This window comes from Myxine glutinosa, chromosome 9 (genome assembly GCF_964187855.1).
Source record: "Myxine glutinosa chromosome 9, kmMyxGlut1.1, whole genome shotgun sequence".
NCBI lineage: Eukaryota > Metazoa > Chordata > Myxini > Myxiniformes > Myxinidae > Myxine > Myxine glutinosa.
In genome coordinates, this window is record NC_136269.1 from 34,078,472 (window position 1) to 34,094,910 (window position 16,439).

The following is a 16,439-nucleotide window of genomic DNA, read 5'->3' on the forward strand; positions in this document are numbered from 1 at the left end:
CACAAAAAGCAGCAAAATCTTCATTTTTATTGACAGACCGACAGATTTGTCTTCAAGTAAACGTTCCGAAGACCACCTGATTGATAATTATCAGAACTTTCATCATGCCTACTTACCCCAGATGGTTCGATCTTTGGAACCCGTTGTCTTATTCATAATATACAAAAGAAATGTCATGAAAAGTCAATGAGGGATTGTTCTGCATTGCATTCTCCACCTTACAGCTGACCACACAGCGGTGATTGATGTGCTTCACAAACTTGAGTGTCTCTCTGTCTCGATAGACCAATGCCAGTGCATTGTTCTTTGGCAATATGGTGAGTAGCTGAGGGGAATGAACAGAATGGATAGTTGTCAATACAGCAGGCCAGAAAGTTTGATATGGTCTCAAATTGTACGACGTGGGTTATGGTCAGAAAAACGTTCATTTGAAAAAGGGCACCACACATCAGGTGGGACACGACTAAATGGTAGCACAACCCAATAGGCCTTCACATACCTGTCTGGCCTCGATTTGAACTGCTGCAGTAACCTTAAAAGACCAAACTTAGTTGTCTGGTGCAGAAAGCTCAATTAGAAACCTGCAGCACATCATCCTCGTCGACGAGCCCACTGCTAGTCCATCACTTTCTTCAAAATTCTTACAGGGCTCAGACTACGAGGTCTGACAAAGTTCCAGGATTAGAGCAATATAAAATTTTCTTGTAAATATACCAATTGTGTTTTGTGGTCACCTTCAAAGTAATCTCCCTGGGAGTCTATACACACTTGCCAATGTCGCTGCCATTTTTCCAAGCACCCTTGGAAGTCGGCTAAAAGGCCATTGAGCTAATTGGTCCCAGCTCTCTGGATCTCTTGTATTGATGTAAAATGAGTTCCTTTCATTGGAGTTTTCAGTCTTGGAAACAAAAACAAAAAAATCACATGGAGCCAAGTCAAGAGAGTAGGGAGGATATTCCAGCAAAGTGATTTGTTTGTCTGTCAATAATTGCATCAGAGTGCTGTGTGTGCGGAAGCGTTGTTGTGATGGTGAATCCACTTGTTCAGTGCAAAACACGTTTCCTCACCCCCTCCCAAAACTTCACAAACCTCACTTGGTTCACCGTTTGGCCTGGAGGAATAAACTCCTTGGAGACAATCCCTTTGATGTCGAAAAAATTAATCAGCAGCGTTTTAACTTTTGACATGAGCTTTTTCAGTCTTGAGGATGAAGTTGTTTTCCATTGCAGACTGGCGTTTCGTTTCTGGGTCGTACTGGTAGACCAAGGTCTCATCTCCTGTGATTATTTTGTTCAACATTCAACACGTCTGACAGGTCAGAACAAACCTGGAGCCTCCCTTCTTTTTATTCGTTGCTCAGGTTATTTGAGACCATCTTGACACACACCTTCCTCATGTTGAGTTTTACGATTAAAATCAACATAACAGTCTCTCTGTTCAAGTTCAACTGGTCCGCTATCCATCTGTCAAACGTTCATCAGATCAGTCCAATATTCTCATCCTTGACATTTTCATCTGTTTTGGCAATCGAAGTTCATCCTGACCACTTATCATTCGCGTCCATTCTCCCTTCTGCAAACCTTGGCCCACTCAAACATGGGTGATTTTGACATTGTGTCTTCCACGAACTCCAATTTCAACTTGTCAAAAATGGCCGTGTCAATTTTGTTTAGTTCTACCAAAAACTTGATTCTCTGTTTCATAAATGTCCATCTTCACAACACAACTGCAACACTGCAATCTGGGCAAGGTGTAGTACCTGTCCACCCTCCTTACCAGGGAAAAAGTCAGCCCCCCCTCACCACACCCATGTGTACCAGCCATAGAAAGGCAATGCCATCATTGCCCGAGGAGACTCGACATAATCAATTGTAAGAAAATTCCAGTGCGGCTTCAAAATACAACCGATCGATACAACGGATAATGTAGCAATACTGACAGGAAGATTATGATCCACATACAATTACAAAATCCAAGCTCGTGCTGTAACCTCTCGAGACAAAAATATCAGTCTTGGAACTTTGTCAGACCTTGTACGTCCCATCTGTGGATGAGGTCATAAAATGGGCTCAATGTTGTGATTATTTGTTTTTTCCACAACTTCAGGACAATGTCCAAGTCCTCACCAGCAAGGGTTAAATTATCGCACAGCACATGACCAGCAAATGCCGAGCGGTATTCTAAAGAGGGACGCCAAATACACAAAAGTAGATAAGCAGCATTCACAGCAAGATGAATGGAAGCAGGCGGAGAAATGGCTTATGTTTTATGACCGTGATCTCTACAAAGTTAGTAAAGTTGTTCCAGCCCTCCGTAAAAGTTTTTAGATAAAACACAAAGGTGGAAAGGCATTCATAAACATTAAACTCACCTCCTCATCTTCATCTCTAGCCACATATGAAGTGAAGCCACCAAAGTCAGATGGCCAATCTGCAAGAAAAAAAAAGACGTATATTTATGAAGATGACCTGAATCACTTACATTTTTGTTTACAACAAATAAGGAGAAAAAGACATAAAATGTCATAGCCCCCGTGGTTTTAGTAATTCTGCTGTACAGAGTTAAAGGCCACCAGTCGGCCATATTTGGTCAGATTACAAAACTAATAACTAAATGGTATTCACAGAATAGTTACCCCATGCAGTCAACTTGGTGCGAGCCAACTCTTTTTATTTAAGGTGTTTTTTTTTTCTTTGATCCAATATGGCTGACAGACCATGTGACTGAAGGCATCATAAATTTATATCCTCCAATATAATTGTTGCGAAGATCACACTCAATAAATTTCAAACTGATCGGACTTTGCGTTGTACTTGTCAAATTATGACGTCATAATTAAGGCACCAATGAAGTCATCGTTAACAACACATATTCCCCATGCGGAGTTCTTTACAATGAGCCACGTTTTAATTTTTGTCCACCATCGCACCGCAGAGCGAAAGGGGGACTATGGTTTTCCCCTCCATCCGTGTGTCCGTCCGTCCGTGCGTGCGGGCGGGCGTGCGTGCGTAAGCGAAGGACCGCATTCGAATTTGTTGTGTGGGTGCAACCCACGTCAAAATCCAAGATGGCCGCCGCCATGTATGTCTGATGCCATGTATGTCTGAACCTTGAGCTGAATATCTTGAAAAATAAGCGAAGTACCAACTTCTAATCTGGTGTGTGGGTGTACCTAGGCACAAGGAAGAACGCTATTGAAAATTGGGTCGCCACGTCAAAATACAAGATGGCCGCCACCATATATATGTCTGAACCTTGTGAGCGAAATATCTTGAAAAATAAGCGAAGTACCAACTTCTAATCTGGTGTGTGGGAGTATCTAGGCATAAGGAAGAACGCTGTTGAAAAATGGGTCGCCACGTCAAAATCCAAGATGGATGCCGCCATGTATGTCTGAACCATGTGAGATGAATATCTTGAAAAATAAGCGAAGTACCAACTTCTAATTTGGTGTGCCGGTGTATCTCGTCATAAGGAAGAACGCTGTTGAAAATTGGGTCGCCACGTCAAAATCCAAGATGGCCACCACGATATATATGTCTGAACCTTGTGAGCGAAATATCTTGAAAAATAAGCGAAGTACCAACTTATAATCTGGTGTGTGGGTGTATCTAGGCATAAGGAAGAACCCTATTGAAAATTGGGTCGCCACGTCAAAATCCAAGATGGCCGCCTTGCGTCTTCCACTTTGTCAACTCGCATCACTTCACCGACGGGGGACCTAGGCGTAACGCTCGTTTTCCATGGAGCAGTTTGAGATATAGAGGTGCAACGTTTTTCGGTTTTTACTAGATGGTGCCTGTACCACATGACCTATGACGTCAATCATCAAAAAATATATACAGGGAGAGGCACTCCTATGGTGAAAATTTTGTGTCCGTCGGACCAACAGTTGCAGATAAATAAAATCATACTGATCAGATCAAGCGTTGTACTTGTCAAATTATGACGTCCTAATAAAGGTACCGATGACATCATCATTAACATATCTTATACCCCTTGGAGAGTACTTGGCAATGCACCACGTTTCAATTCTTTCCATGGAGCAGTTTTGGAGATAGAGGTGAAACGTTTTTCGGTTTTTCCATGATGGCACCTGTACCAGGTGACCTATAACATCATAATTATCATTAAAAATTATACAAGATGAGGTGCTCCTATCGTGCAAATTACCCTGTCAATCGGACCAATGATGGCCGAGCAAATGAATTTTTAAAATGCAGACACGTACATACGCCACACGTACACACCCAACCAGTCGCTTAACCCCACTTTTCGTTCCACGAGCACAGGTAATAAAGCACTCCTTGTGAATAAAGCAACAGTGGCCATTTGTGCCAGCACGCTGGCTAAGTTCCAAATTCCTGCACAAATCACAATCAGTCCGAACCAGCCAGTACGTAAAAGACTTGGGCCAAAAACATCCCCAGGCCAACCACACAAGGTGAAAATAATTGGGGTTATATTAGTAGTAGTAACAATAGCCATTTTCCCAACCTCCACCCACCACACCACATAACGATCGTTGTGCCCTATTTGCATCAGCAGCACAGCCGCAACCTCAGGTGATGATGCTACCCTGAAGCTTGTGCTGCATTCAAAAAAAAGAAGAAGTTCTTGTGCTATGATTTAACTGGTAAAATAATCAAACGGTGGGCAGGGATGACCTTCATCTTTGATTAGTTTACAAGAAACTTGTGGAACATGATCACAAGACACCGATGATATAAAGTAAGGTTCGTTTTTGTTTTCCCAGGTTTGTTTGGTGCAGTCAAAATAATGTTACAGAAATTAATTTAAAATACTAACTGCAAAAATATTTCCAGTGCATTAATTAGTGTGTGAAATTAACACGTGACATGTGTGAAAACCGACTTTGCATCCTGTTAGAAAAAATTAGTTGGTGTGGCCTAAGCCACAAGTTCAGGCCCGTGCGGTTGCACATACCAGGACAAGAAGTGTACAAGATGAGATCCAAAGCAAAATCAGAGTTGGTGCCTTCTCCATCGTGTAACAATGTGTAGGCTCCATGACGCCATCGGCGCACCTCTCCACAGCAGGCTGGAGCTCCAATTGTTTTGCTCGTTTCATGGTCCGAATCAGATGTTTCGGATGTCTCGGAGTCCGACGTAGTCTCCTCATCAAATTGTTCATCATTTGAAGATTCTTCAAACAGTTGTTGGTCTTTAGGCTCAACTTCACAAGTTCCTGATACCAAATACTCACCAGCAGGAGCTTCCTGAAGCTCCGGAGGGCTGGATTCGCTGGAATTTTCTTTACTTCGAGTCACTTTTTGTGTTGTAAAATTATTATTTTGCATTCTCTTTAAGGTATTGACATCGTCAGCGCTTGATGGCTCAACCGAGTCATCGTGTGGGCTTCGGAAAACTTTCATAGCGCCTTTCTCCGCATCTACATCCAGGATCCTTTCTTTGCTCTCCAAAGGGCGCATCTCTTCCATGGCCATGCCAGTTCCAAGTTTTAGGCCCGTTAGGCGAGCCAAAAGGTCAAACATAACAGATGAGTGCAGAAGGTGCAGCAGAGAGCGCAAGACGTCGGGAACATCGGATTCCACTGCTTTTTCGTAGCACCTGTAACAGTCACGTGAGAAACGAATGATGCGATGCTGTTGAAGTTACACCAAGTGTCCGTTTATATCAACTACAAAATAAGCATTTCCATTGTACAATATCCCAAACACAAACTGAGTAATGTTACATAACAGAATGGCTACCAATACATTGTACACATTTTACAAATGCAAAAAGGGGGAAAAAAACATTTGGTAAAAAGAAATTTGTGAAAAGGAAGATGGAAGGAGTGGAGAAGGTACGGAAAGGTATTTGGGAGGAGATGGAGCACAAACACTTGTGACTTTCTCCAAGGTACGAGGAGGACTTTCTGCCATTTTACAAACAAGACTTCAACCTAATTGGAACTCTATTGACAGCAGCAATGGTCTGACAATAAAGTTCCAGGATTATAGCAATATAAATTTTTATTGTAAATATACCAATTGTGTTTTGTCGTCGCCTTCAAAGTAATCTCCCTGGAAGTCTATACACGCTTGCCAATGTCGCTGCCATTTTTCCAAGCACCCTTGGAAGTCGGCTAAAAGGCCATTTAGCTAATTGGTCACAATTCAGCTATCCAATACCGCACACCTTCATGAAAGGTGCACAAATACCTTACCACAAAACATATGTGCAAACACCTGACCTTCTGCAATATGATAACTTTATCCATCACCATGATAAACATTACAACTATAATGTTTTTAACAAGACAAACTTGCATATATGAAGTGTACAAATTGTATGGTTGGTACGAGCAAGATTATATATACAAAATCAAATGGATGTAAAAATATGAAATAATGGCACCTTCAGCAACCTGCGATGTATGCCTGCCTCTGTCACATTGGCTTGGACGGTGGTGCATCGCTACCTGTGCTGGGAGAAGGGTTGAGCTTGGACAGCACATGCACGCTTGGCTGGTCTGCACCAAACCCTGCTAGCCTCGCACCTGCTAATTTATAACCTAATCTCAGCTAACAACAATCATGCGAGAGAGCTTCAAGGCTGCAAATGCATCGTTTAAACAAAGCGGTATTCTTAACAGCAGGTTGGGGAGCCGCACAGTGTGAAACATCCTGCATGCTTGTGTCTATCCTTGACCATGACCATACTCCTTTAGCGCATATAGCAGAGTGCCAACAGGAAGTCATGAGCAATTGTGGCTGAGAAAATCCCTAGATGGTTCACAACTCCGTCACACCAGGATGCTTTTGGTTAAAACAAAAATATGCAATTTGGCCAAGTTAGCAACACACACACTGGCCTACTCTTTTCAAAAGGCACCAAAGGAGCTTTCACATCCACCAGCTAAACACAGAAGGGACACCTGTCTACAAAGTACCATGATGACAGTTTATAGTGCAAGAAATCACTCCATAACCAGACTATAGAAAGTTCAAAGGTGCCAGCCCTTGTGCTCTTGGGGAGCCATTAATTGGAACTTGAATGACCAACAAGACTAACTTGGAAATTGAATGATAAACATAAGCAAATTATCATGTTAAAAGCTCAACAAAAAGACTGATGAACAAAATAAAAGAAGAAGACGTCATGCAGACAATACTTGCAAAATTCACCCCTCCCCAAAATAAAAAGTTACCATGGATACATCAAATTGTCCATTTCATCAATATTAAAATCGACAATCTTAATCAAAGCTCGGGTCTGTTCACCACAAATCTGTTCACCACCATCTCTTATCTTCCCCCATCCAAAACCTTGATCTTTTCTACCCCCGCTAATTCACCCCAGATACACTTTTTTGAAATTCCAACTTCTTTCCTGGAAGTCCTTGCAGTGTCCATATGTTTTATACCTCTCCCACCTCCCCCAAGCCCTCTCCCTCCCACAGTTCTCTCGATGTCCTTGCTCTCAAATGTTGTGTTTGTGTCCATCCTTCCCCCTCTCTCCCCATCTTGTCTACTGCTCCCCTTATTTTGTGTTTTGTGTGTCGGTTTGACTTTTTGTGTGATTAATGTTAGCTCTTTCACGAGCCCCGATCTTGTATCCAAAAACAAAAAAAACACAAAAAAAAAACGGGTCAATTGGATTAAAATTGATGATTTTAGAAGTTTGACCTCGAGTTAACCTTTGATCTCAAAAATAGTTGGTTTTCCAATTTAGTGACAATATGCAAATGCTGTTCAACTTTCTAGTCAATCGTATGAAAAATGACAATTTTAGAAATTTGAACTCAAGATGAACTTTGACCTCAAAATCAATAGGCTTCTTCCTTATTACCAATTCTAGCATTTGGTGAAGTTTCGTGAAGATCGGTTTAGAATTGTAACCTGTAGGCGATAGACAAACAGACAGACAGAATAACACACAAGACCAACCAATATACTTGAAAAATATTCGATTTTGCAAGTAACAATCTGTGGACCTGCAATGCATCCAATTCATCTCTTTGGTAAGTAACGCTGTACCAACGTTGCCAGCGATGATTAATGCGAATTTCATGCACTACTTGGGATTATGGAAAAGTTTTAGCATAATGGACAAACCACATTTCAAAATTGGCCTCCAAAGCCAGTCTTCGGCAGGACATCCTCCATGGTGCAACGTTCTCCCTTGGCACACCTGCGCTCCTATCCACCTGCAAGGCTTTCATCTGCAGCTTGATGGGGTACTGCTCTCCACTCTGGGCTGGCTCCCCTGCCTCACATCCTGCTCAGCTTGACAACATAGAAGGCAAGGCTTTCAAGATCATTGGAATCTCTCGTGATGAAGCTTAGACTATGGGCCGATCACTTCGCCGTCGCTGACAGGACAGTGGTCTCTGTCTTCTTCCACCACATTTCCGGTCTATCTGCCATCACCGTGCTTTGTCCTCCCTCCCCCACCACTACCCCACCTCCAGGTATCTGCAAGGCAGACACAGTCCGCCATCAACCCCCTTTTAGCGAAACTCCAAAAATCCAGAACCACTGCTTATTTGTTATTTTTGAACACCTGTGGAACGAGCTTCCACATCCTCTTCAATCTCATTCTTCCCTCCAGGTCTTCAAGACAACTGTTCACCACCATCTCAGATCGTCACCAATCCAGAACCATGATCGTTTCTACCCTTTTGTTTGCGAAAGATCAAAATTCTGCAAAAACAGTCACTTAAACGGGCATAACGTGCTGAACTTCCCAACGGAGGTGACCTCGAAAGGTCACAGAGTGAAGTTTGTCAGCGAACTTCAGGTTCGGAGAATTTCACCCAAATCTACTAACACGACGCAGTACCCACGTCATTCAAATGGGGTTTAATTCAAATAGAATGTTGAAACACGGGTCTGTGCCACACCTGGAATGCAGCATTCTCAGTCTATTTCCCGAGCAGGCTGACGGGCAGGTTTCCCCGAAATAGCTCCAGACAAACGCAACAGGATCGACATGGTACTTCTTGAACTTGAGGAAAACAATTTGATGTCAATTTTTTTTATTAACTTCCCACATATTTGATGACTCATTTCCGGCTCATCGCAGCGAAACGACCGTCCCGACATCGTTCGAGGAGAGCCTTATTAGGCATGTTTTGAGGAGACTTCAAAAAATGAAAATTCCTTTGATTAGTGCAAATGTTTACGAATACAAACTTAATATGACACGATCAAATAATACGCCATCGGGGAAATGGTTAGCAATGTTATACAGATTAACACACACAAGTAACTGGAATCATTGAAAGTGCTCTTTAAGGAACAGGTAAAGCCATTTGACCAATCATGACCATTCCAAATCTGAATGACAGAATTCTAACATACTGCTGTACGTTACTGACACAGCTGTATGTTCTAAGGAGAGGACAGCTACATAGCTGTCATACAGCTAGTATGACATCATACCAGCAAAGAATGATCGTTGAAAATATAGCCTGGGGCCTTTAACATCCACAAGCAAAATGCAATAAATCGGCCAAATTCAGGTGCCATCCAAGTTGCTCCTGAATGCAGCACACTCCATAGAAATCCTCCAGTACGGAAGTTTTGGTTATGCCTGACTGTGTCTGAAAACAAATGCCAGTGTATACATCTCGACAGCAAACATGTTACCATGTGGCGCGCCACGTAAAAAGGGGGCTTACGGGTGGTCAGAAAACGATGAAAAGTCAGTTTACCCAAGGAACACCCATAAGCCCCCTTTTCCCCTTTTCACGTGGCCCGCCACAAATGATCCTGCCATCTCAAACGTTCACAAGAGACCTATTCCTCCTCCTCATATGCTGCCCTTTCCTGCTCCTCCTCATGTCCTCTCAAGTCCTCTCCTCTCATCCTCTCCTCTCATCCTCATGTCCTCTCCTCTCATCCTCATGTCCTCTCCTCTCATCCTCATGTCCTCTCATCCTCATGTCCTCTCATCTCATCCTCATGTCCTCTCCTCTCATCCTCATGTCCTCTCCTCTCATCCTCATGTCCTCTCCTCTCATCCTCATGTCCTCTCCTCTCATCCTCATGTCCTCTCCTCTCATCCTCATGTCCTGTCCTCTCACCCTCCTCATGTCCTGTCCTCTCACCCTCCTCATGTCCTGTCCTCTCACCCTCCTCATGTCCTGTCCTCTCACCCTCCTCATGTCCTGTCCTCTCCTCTCACCCTCCTCATGTCCTCTCCTCTCACCCTCATGTCCTGTCCTCTCCTCTCACCCTCCTCATGTCCCGTCCTCTCCTCTCATCCTCCTCATGTCCTCTCCCCTCACCCTCCTCATGTCTTCTCCTCTCATCCTCCTCATGTCCTCTCCTCTCATCCTCCTCATGTCCTCTCATCATGTCCTCTCCTCTTGTCCTCTCCTCTCGTCCTCATCTCCTGTCCTCTCCTCTCATCCTCATCTCCTGTCCTCTCATCATCCTCATGTCCTCTCCTCTCATGTCCTATCCTCCTCATCCTCATGTCCTCTCCCCTCATCCTCCTCATGTCCTCTCCTCTCATCCTCCTCATGTCCTCTCCTCTCATCCTCCTCATGTCCTCTCCTCTCATCCTCCTCATGTCCTCTCCTCTCATCCTCCTCATGTCCTCTCCTCTCATCCTCCTCGTGTCCTCTCCTCTCATCCTCCTCATGTCCTCTCCTCTCATCCTCCTCATGTCCTCTCATCATGTCCTCTCCTCTTGTCCTCTCCTCTCATCCTCCTCATGTCCTCTCATCATGTCCTCTCCTCTTGTCCTCTCCTCTCATCCTCCTCATGTCCTCTCCTCTCATCCTCCTCATGTCCTCTCCTCTCATCCTCCTCATGTCCTCTCCTCTCATCCTCCTCATGTCCTCTCCTCTCATCTCATCCTCCTGTCCTCTCCTCTCATCCTCCTGTCCTCTCCTCTCATCCTCCTGTCCTCTCCTCTCATCCTCCTGTCCTCTCCTCTCATCCTCCTGTCCTCTCCTCTCATCCTCCTGTCCTCTCCTCTCATCCTCCTGTCCTCTCCTCTCATCCTCTCCTCTCATCCTCCTGTCCTCTCCTCTCATCCTCCTGTCCTCTCCTCTCATCCTCCTGTCCTCTCCTCTCATCCTCCTGTCCTCTCCTCTCATCCTCCTGTCCTCTCCTCTCATCCTCCTGTCCTCTCCTCTCATCCTCCTGTCCTCTCTTCCTCCTCCTCCATGCCTGTGGGACAAAACATACATCCTTATTGCATCCATGTGTTATTCCACCATCAGGGCATTGACTTCCACCCTCTCAGGCTTTGTACTCAAAATAACCTCAAACAATAAATAAACTTCAAAGTTAAAATATTTTTTCAGAAAATAAATTGCCGCTATTAAAATCACGAGATAACCAATTACCTACAAAATCTAAAATGAATGAACAAACTCCTCTGAAATGACGCGCACGGGGTATTCCACCAGATGATACGGCCTGAGATAAACCGACATAGTCATCCCATGGGTGTTGCAAAAAGAAAAAAAATTCCCACCCATGTCTGAGGGAAGCAGCTCGTCAAGGCCTAGAAACGAACACCATTATAATTTAAAACGGTGGGTTAAAAAGGTGGTTCTTCTTCATTTTTGACGGACAGATGGACAGATGGAAGGAAGAGCATAGGCAAATATTGAAGCGGCTTCATCGCTTAAAAATTGTGCCTAATTCTATGACTTTCTGGATAGCTTTTCTATTGTGTGGCACGAGATCACAGAGGATCGGAGAGATGTTTGTTACCTGTGATTCGGAGGCCCACACGGTTCCCAGACGATCTGAGCATTGTGCATCGCTCCACAAATAAGCTCAAACTTGTCTGACTGCGTGCACAGGTACAAGTCATGGGGAAAAAAAATCACAATTTGTCAGACAAACCAGACTTTTATTTAAAATTTAAATCACCAAGAACTAGAGGGACGATCGAATTTATAAACCATTTAATTCTCTTTTTAAATCAATCTTGTAAAATTATTGGCAGAAGATCCAACTCTGTTAATGTCAACTTCCCGATATTATTTTTAGTGTTGTCACAGCTTATACTTCATTGTGTCACGAAGGGAATGTCCGCACAGATTTTCTCGTTGATAATGCCACGAGACTTCACTTTGTGTGGGGTTTGAGTACGGCAGACTTTCACAAAACCAAGCTCCAAGGGATGAGGTCACTCACACGAAACAGGATCAACTTCCCTTATTCTCACCAAACTTGAAGGAAAAAGAAGGAGGGAAGCCTATGTAGGATGTGAATTGCACAATGGTGAACATGAAATAGGTTTGGGAAGAGCCCAAGTGCAGGTGCCAATCAAGTTTGAGACACAAAACAAGAGTCGAATGCTGAGAAAAAGGAATTATAATTTTATTTTTTGTATACAATGTCGAGGATCAGGAAGGAGCTATAAAATAGACAGATCTTTATACAGACTTGGCATTTAATATGGAATTTTTTTTTTCTCGACTTGGGTTTACTTTCTGAACTCAGTATATCAATCTGGTGAGTTTCTTTTACCCTTCGGTGATGTCTTTGTTGAAAGAACCATGTCACTGATTGTCTTTCGCAGCAAGAAGTCAATAACAGGTTTATATCACAGGTGGCGTGACAAAATGTAAGGACAGGTACATTTGACGATTGGCTTCACAATCAGGTATATAAGGGTTGTTGCGTTCTGTATTAGTGGAAAACAACTGCTGCACGTCTCCAAAAGTTATTGCCGCTTCCTCTGGAGATGGTCCGTCAACTTGACAATGCTGTTTGTCATGGAGTGGTGGCTTTACGAAATTCTGGCATGAAACAGCGTGCTATTGCTCGGCAGTATGGCATCACTCAAGGTCAGGTGTCAACGATCCTGAAACGAAATGCTCAGAGGGGTGTCCCTACTCCAATACCGAGGCGAGGACGTCCACGCAGAACCACAAGGAGAGATGATCGCCAGCTGCACCGGTTATTCTGCAATGGCCATACCAAGTCAGCTAATCGGCTTAGGGCTGAGTGGTAGCAACTGACAAATGTGCCTGTATCCAGAAGGCTAGTCAACCAATGACTGGTTCAAGCAGGCTATCGTGCCAGGCATCCCCTGAGAAAGCCACGCCTGACCAGAGAACACAGCCAGCGCCGATTGCAGTGGGCCAGAGAGCACCGTCAATGGCAGCCAGGACACTGGAATCACGTGACCTTCAGTCACGAGTCTAGATTTCTGGTCTATCGTCAAGATGGCCGCGTCCGAGTGCGCAGACAAGTGCATGAAGCCCACAACGAAGATTGTATAGTGCCAAGAGTCCAAGCTGGAGGTGGTGGGGTGACCGTTTGGGCTGCTTTTCATGCAGGGGGCAAAACTGACCTGGTTGTTCTGAATGGAAACCTGAACCAGTTCAAGTACAGGGTCATTCTGGAAGAAACATTGCTTCCATTTGCTCGTGCAGCCTTTCGAGGAAACTTTGTCTTCCAAGATGACAATGCACGTCCTCATCGTGCTCGCATGATCCAACACTTTCTTACTGACCGTGGTGTAGAGTATATGGAGTGGCCTAACAATGTCCCCGGATATGAATCCGATAGAGAACTTGTGGGCAGAATTAACGCGTCAAATCGACAACTTGGACCAGCAGCCTACCTCTGTGCGTGAATTGCAGCAGACTATTGTCACTGCATGGCAAGCGATTCCTGTCCAAACCTTGGCAAATCTCGTGAACAGCATGCCTCAACGTGTACGTGCTCTCCTGAATGCTCGTGGGGGTTACACGAAGTACTGAACTGTAATTTTACTGTCCGTAATCCCAGTCATAATTTAGCTTTTGTTTTTGTTGAAATTTGTTTTGGCTAATTTGCAAAATAAAGAGATACTTCTGGAAAACGTACAGAAGTTTAACACAGTACTGTCTGTGAATTGAGTTCGCTATCAGTTTACATCACTTTCAAGGATCAATTTATTTGTTTCGAAATGTCAAATGTGGTTTTTGTTTCTTTTAAAGGTCACATTAACAAAATCTAGAATAATTTCAACATAATTCCAATGAACTTTTGGTTCTAAGTCATCTTGAAAAGTAAGTTCACCCCCACAAAAAAAATATTCCATAATAAATGCCAAGTCTGTATCTGCTTGCCGAACACAGGCACACTGAAGTCTCGGCAGACATCACAGTAGAAAAAGAGGGGAAAATACCAACAGTAGGTATGAGGGACAAAATAGAGGGAGACTTAGAGTAATAATGGGATGTGGGGAACAATGAGGGCTGAAGGAGGCACAGGAGGTGAACAGCATGGATACAGAAGCAAACCCTCAGGAAGGAAAAACTGGAAACTTGGAAAGAGGTGGGTTTGGGGAGGGTTCTTCTTCATCTTTGTGTTTCCCACCTCTCTCTACTGTTCCTTTTGTCCTGTTACGTCTGGATCCATTCTGTGCACTAGTTTTTCCACGAGCCTTGACTGTATATACATTAAAACTCATACCAAACAATGTCACAACTGAGTGAGAAGTTCCACCATAGGTGATGTGGTATTAAGGTAACTTGTGAATTAAGGTAACTATTAAGGATGAGATGAGAGGACATGAGGATGAGAGGAGAGGACTTGAGGAGGAGAGGACATGGAGGAGAGGACATGAGGAGGAGGAGCAGGAAAGGACAGCACATGAGGAGGAGGAATAGATCTCTTGTAAACGTTTGAGATGGCAGGATCATTTGGTAACATGTTTTCTGTCGAGATGTCTACACTGGCATGGAGTAGGCACCTCCAAATGTTTACTTTTGGCTGAGATTTGAACGAGGACTGGGATTATTTCCTAATCACAAGAAGAATTTGCGCTCGGCATCTCAAATTACATCACTTGCACAAAAAATGCTGCTCGTCGACTTAACAGATTGACGACGCATGCCAGTGGAACGACATCACATCACACTTGGGCTGAACGGTTGAGCATGCTATTTATATAACACATTGGGCATGTCGGTCACTTTTGCGCAGGAACCTACCCGAAGAAAGTCGTGGAGCTGAATCTCCGAGTCTCGTTGAAAGCGTTTGCGAATTGCCACCTGGGTACTCGCTCTAAAGTACACTGGGCTCACCCATTCTTCCAGAATCCATCCCTACAAAGGCACAGCACACATTTATAAAAGTTAATTAGTGCACAGGAAGTGATCTCAACACTTTCATATCAACATCACTTAATCCTCCTCCACCACGCTTCTTTATTTTGAATTAATATCACTTCTTGCCATTCCTGTTTTGAAACGGTAAAAAATTTCTTTGGTAACTAGAACGGCACGCGTAGAGCACAAAGTCTTGCCTCACGCGTTCATTCTGAATATAAAATACCATCGTTAATTGAACATGCTACTATTACGGCCCACTGCTATTATGGCCTAAATACCCATATCATCCATGCACCCTGTTGTGACACATAGCTTATTGGCATGTGTTACGAACATCATAAATTTAATTCTTCATTCACATTGGGTGTCGATCAGATATATGAAGTTTCGGATAAAGATTTAAATTCAATCAATTACGGCTGGAATACCACTTCGGTGATGAGTCATCGTTATCACCCTGTATACCCCATGGGGAGTTGATGACATATGCCAAGTTTCAATTTTTTTTCGTTGAGCAGTTTCAGATAAAACTATGCCCATTTTTTTCCCCTTTTAATCCAGCATAGCTGCCATACAATGTGACCTATGATGTCAGACTTAGCAATAAAATATTCACCATGGAGTAAAGTTTCGCATCGATCAGACAAGCCGTTGCAGAGAAAAACGTTTTTAAAGCAAAAATATATATGGACGCGGACATATACACGGACAGGGCATTCATTGCAATAGTCTTGCATTCCCCTTTGTGGCGAGACTAATATGAAATACAGAGGCCAAGGCTCATAAAATATAGCTGAAGTCAGTGGACATGGACATAGAGGGGTGGAGAAGGTTGAAGCAAGAAAAAAAGCAATCGGTAAAGTAGTACAGGGAAAAATAAAACGTTGGCGTGTGGGCAAACAGAGTTCATAGAGGATAGCGATAGACAAAGATAATACAGATGCAGATATTATCTGGTGGAACGAAGGGTGTAAAAATGGTAAACATGGAGATGGGGCTCGATAACAGGAGGTGGTGAGCAACCACTCAATGAGGGGGGTGAGGAACAAGACTGTACAGACATTGGAAAACATTTCAACAACCAAGAAAACAAAGGTGAAGGAAGAAAGAAGAGCAGCTAGAGTGTAGAGGTGGGGAGAAGGGAAAGAACAGATTTGTCGATGTACAGGTATGACCCTTTGGAACCAGGGTTGCACAAATCGTTGAGGGCCTGTGGAAATAGACCAATGAGCAGCCTGTGGAAACTGCAGGTGAGTTGGCAGGCTGGCAATGTGAGAGCAGAAGACGCTCTCCTCAGCCAACATGATACTTTATTCAGCCATGTCTCAGCTTTCACATGATCGAGTGAGAAACAGGTGGATTCATGCGGCTTTCCAGAGCCCTGACGCTAA

The 16,439-nt window shown here is 43.7% G+C and overlaps 1 protein-coding gene across 5 annotated transcripts in view; it reads right to left on the reverse strand.

Annotated features, from left to right (window-relative positions):
* Positions 1-8: 8 nt before the first annotated feature.
* Positions 9-16,439, reverse strand: part of OGFOD1 (2-oxoglutarate and iron dependent oxygenase domain containing 1) — a 48,314-nt gene continuing 31,883 nt past the window's right edge. For all 5 annotated transcript variants that reach the window (XM_068129326.2, XM_068129324.2, XM_078784260.1 and 2 more), the window contains 5 exons: positions 14,929-15,042; positions 11,705-11,784; positions 4,948-5,591; positions 2,372-2,430; positions 9-325 (listed from right to left, as the gene is read on the reverse strand). In XM_068129326.2, coding sequence (XP_067985427.2) covers positions 149-325; positions 2,372-2,430; positions 4,948-5,591; positions 11,705-11,784; positions 14,929-15,042 — 1,074 coding nt within the window. In that variant the 3' untranslated portion in view covers positions 9-148. The remainder of the gene's footprint in view (positions 326-2,371; positions 2,431-4,947; positions 5,592-11,704; positions 11,785-14,928; positions 15,043-16,439) is intronic.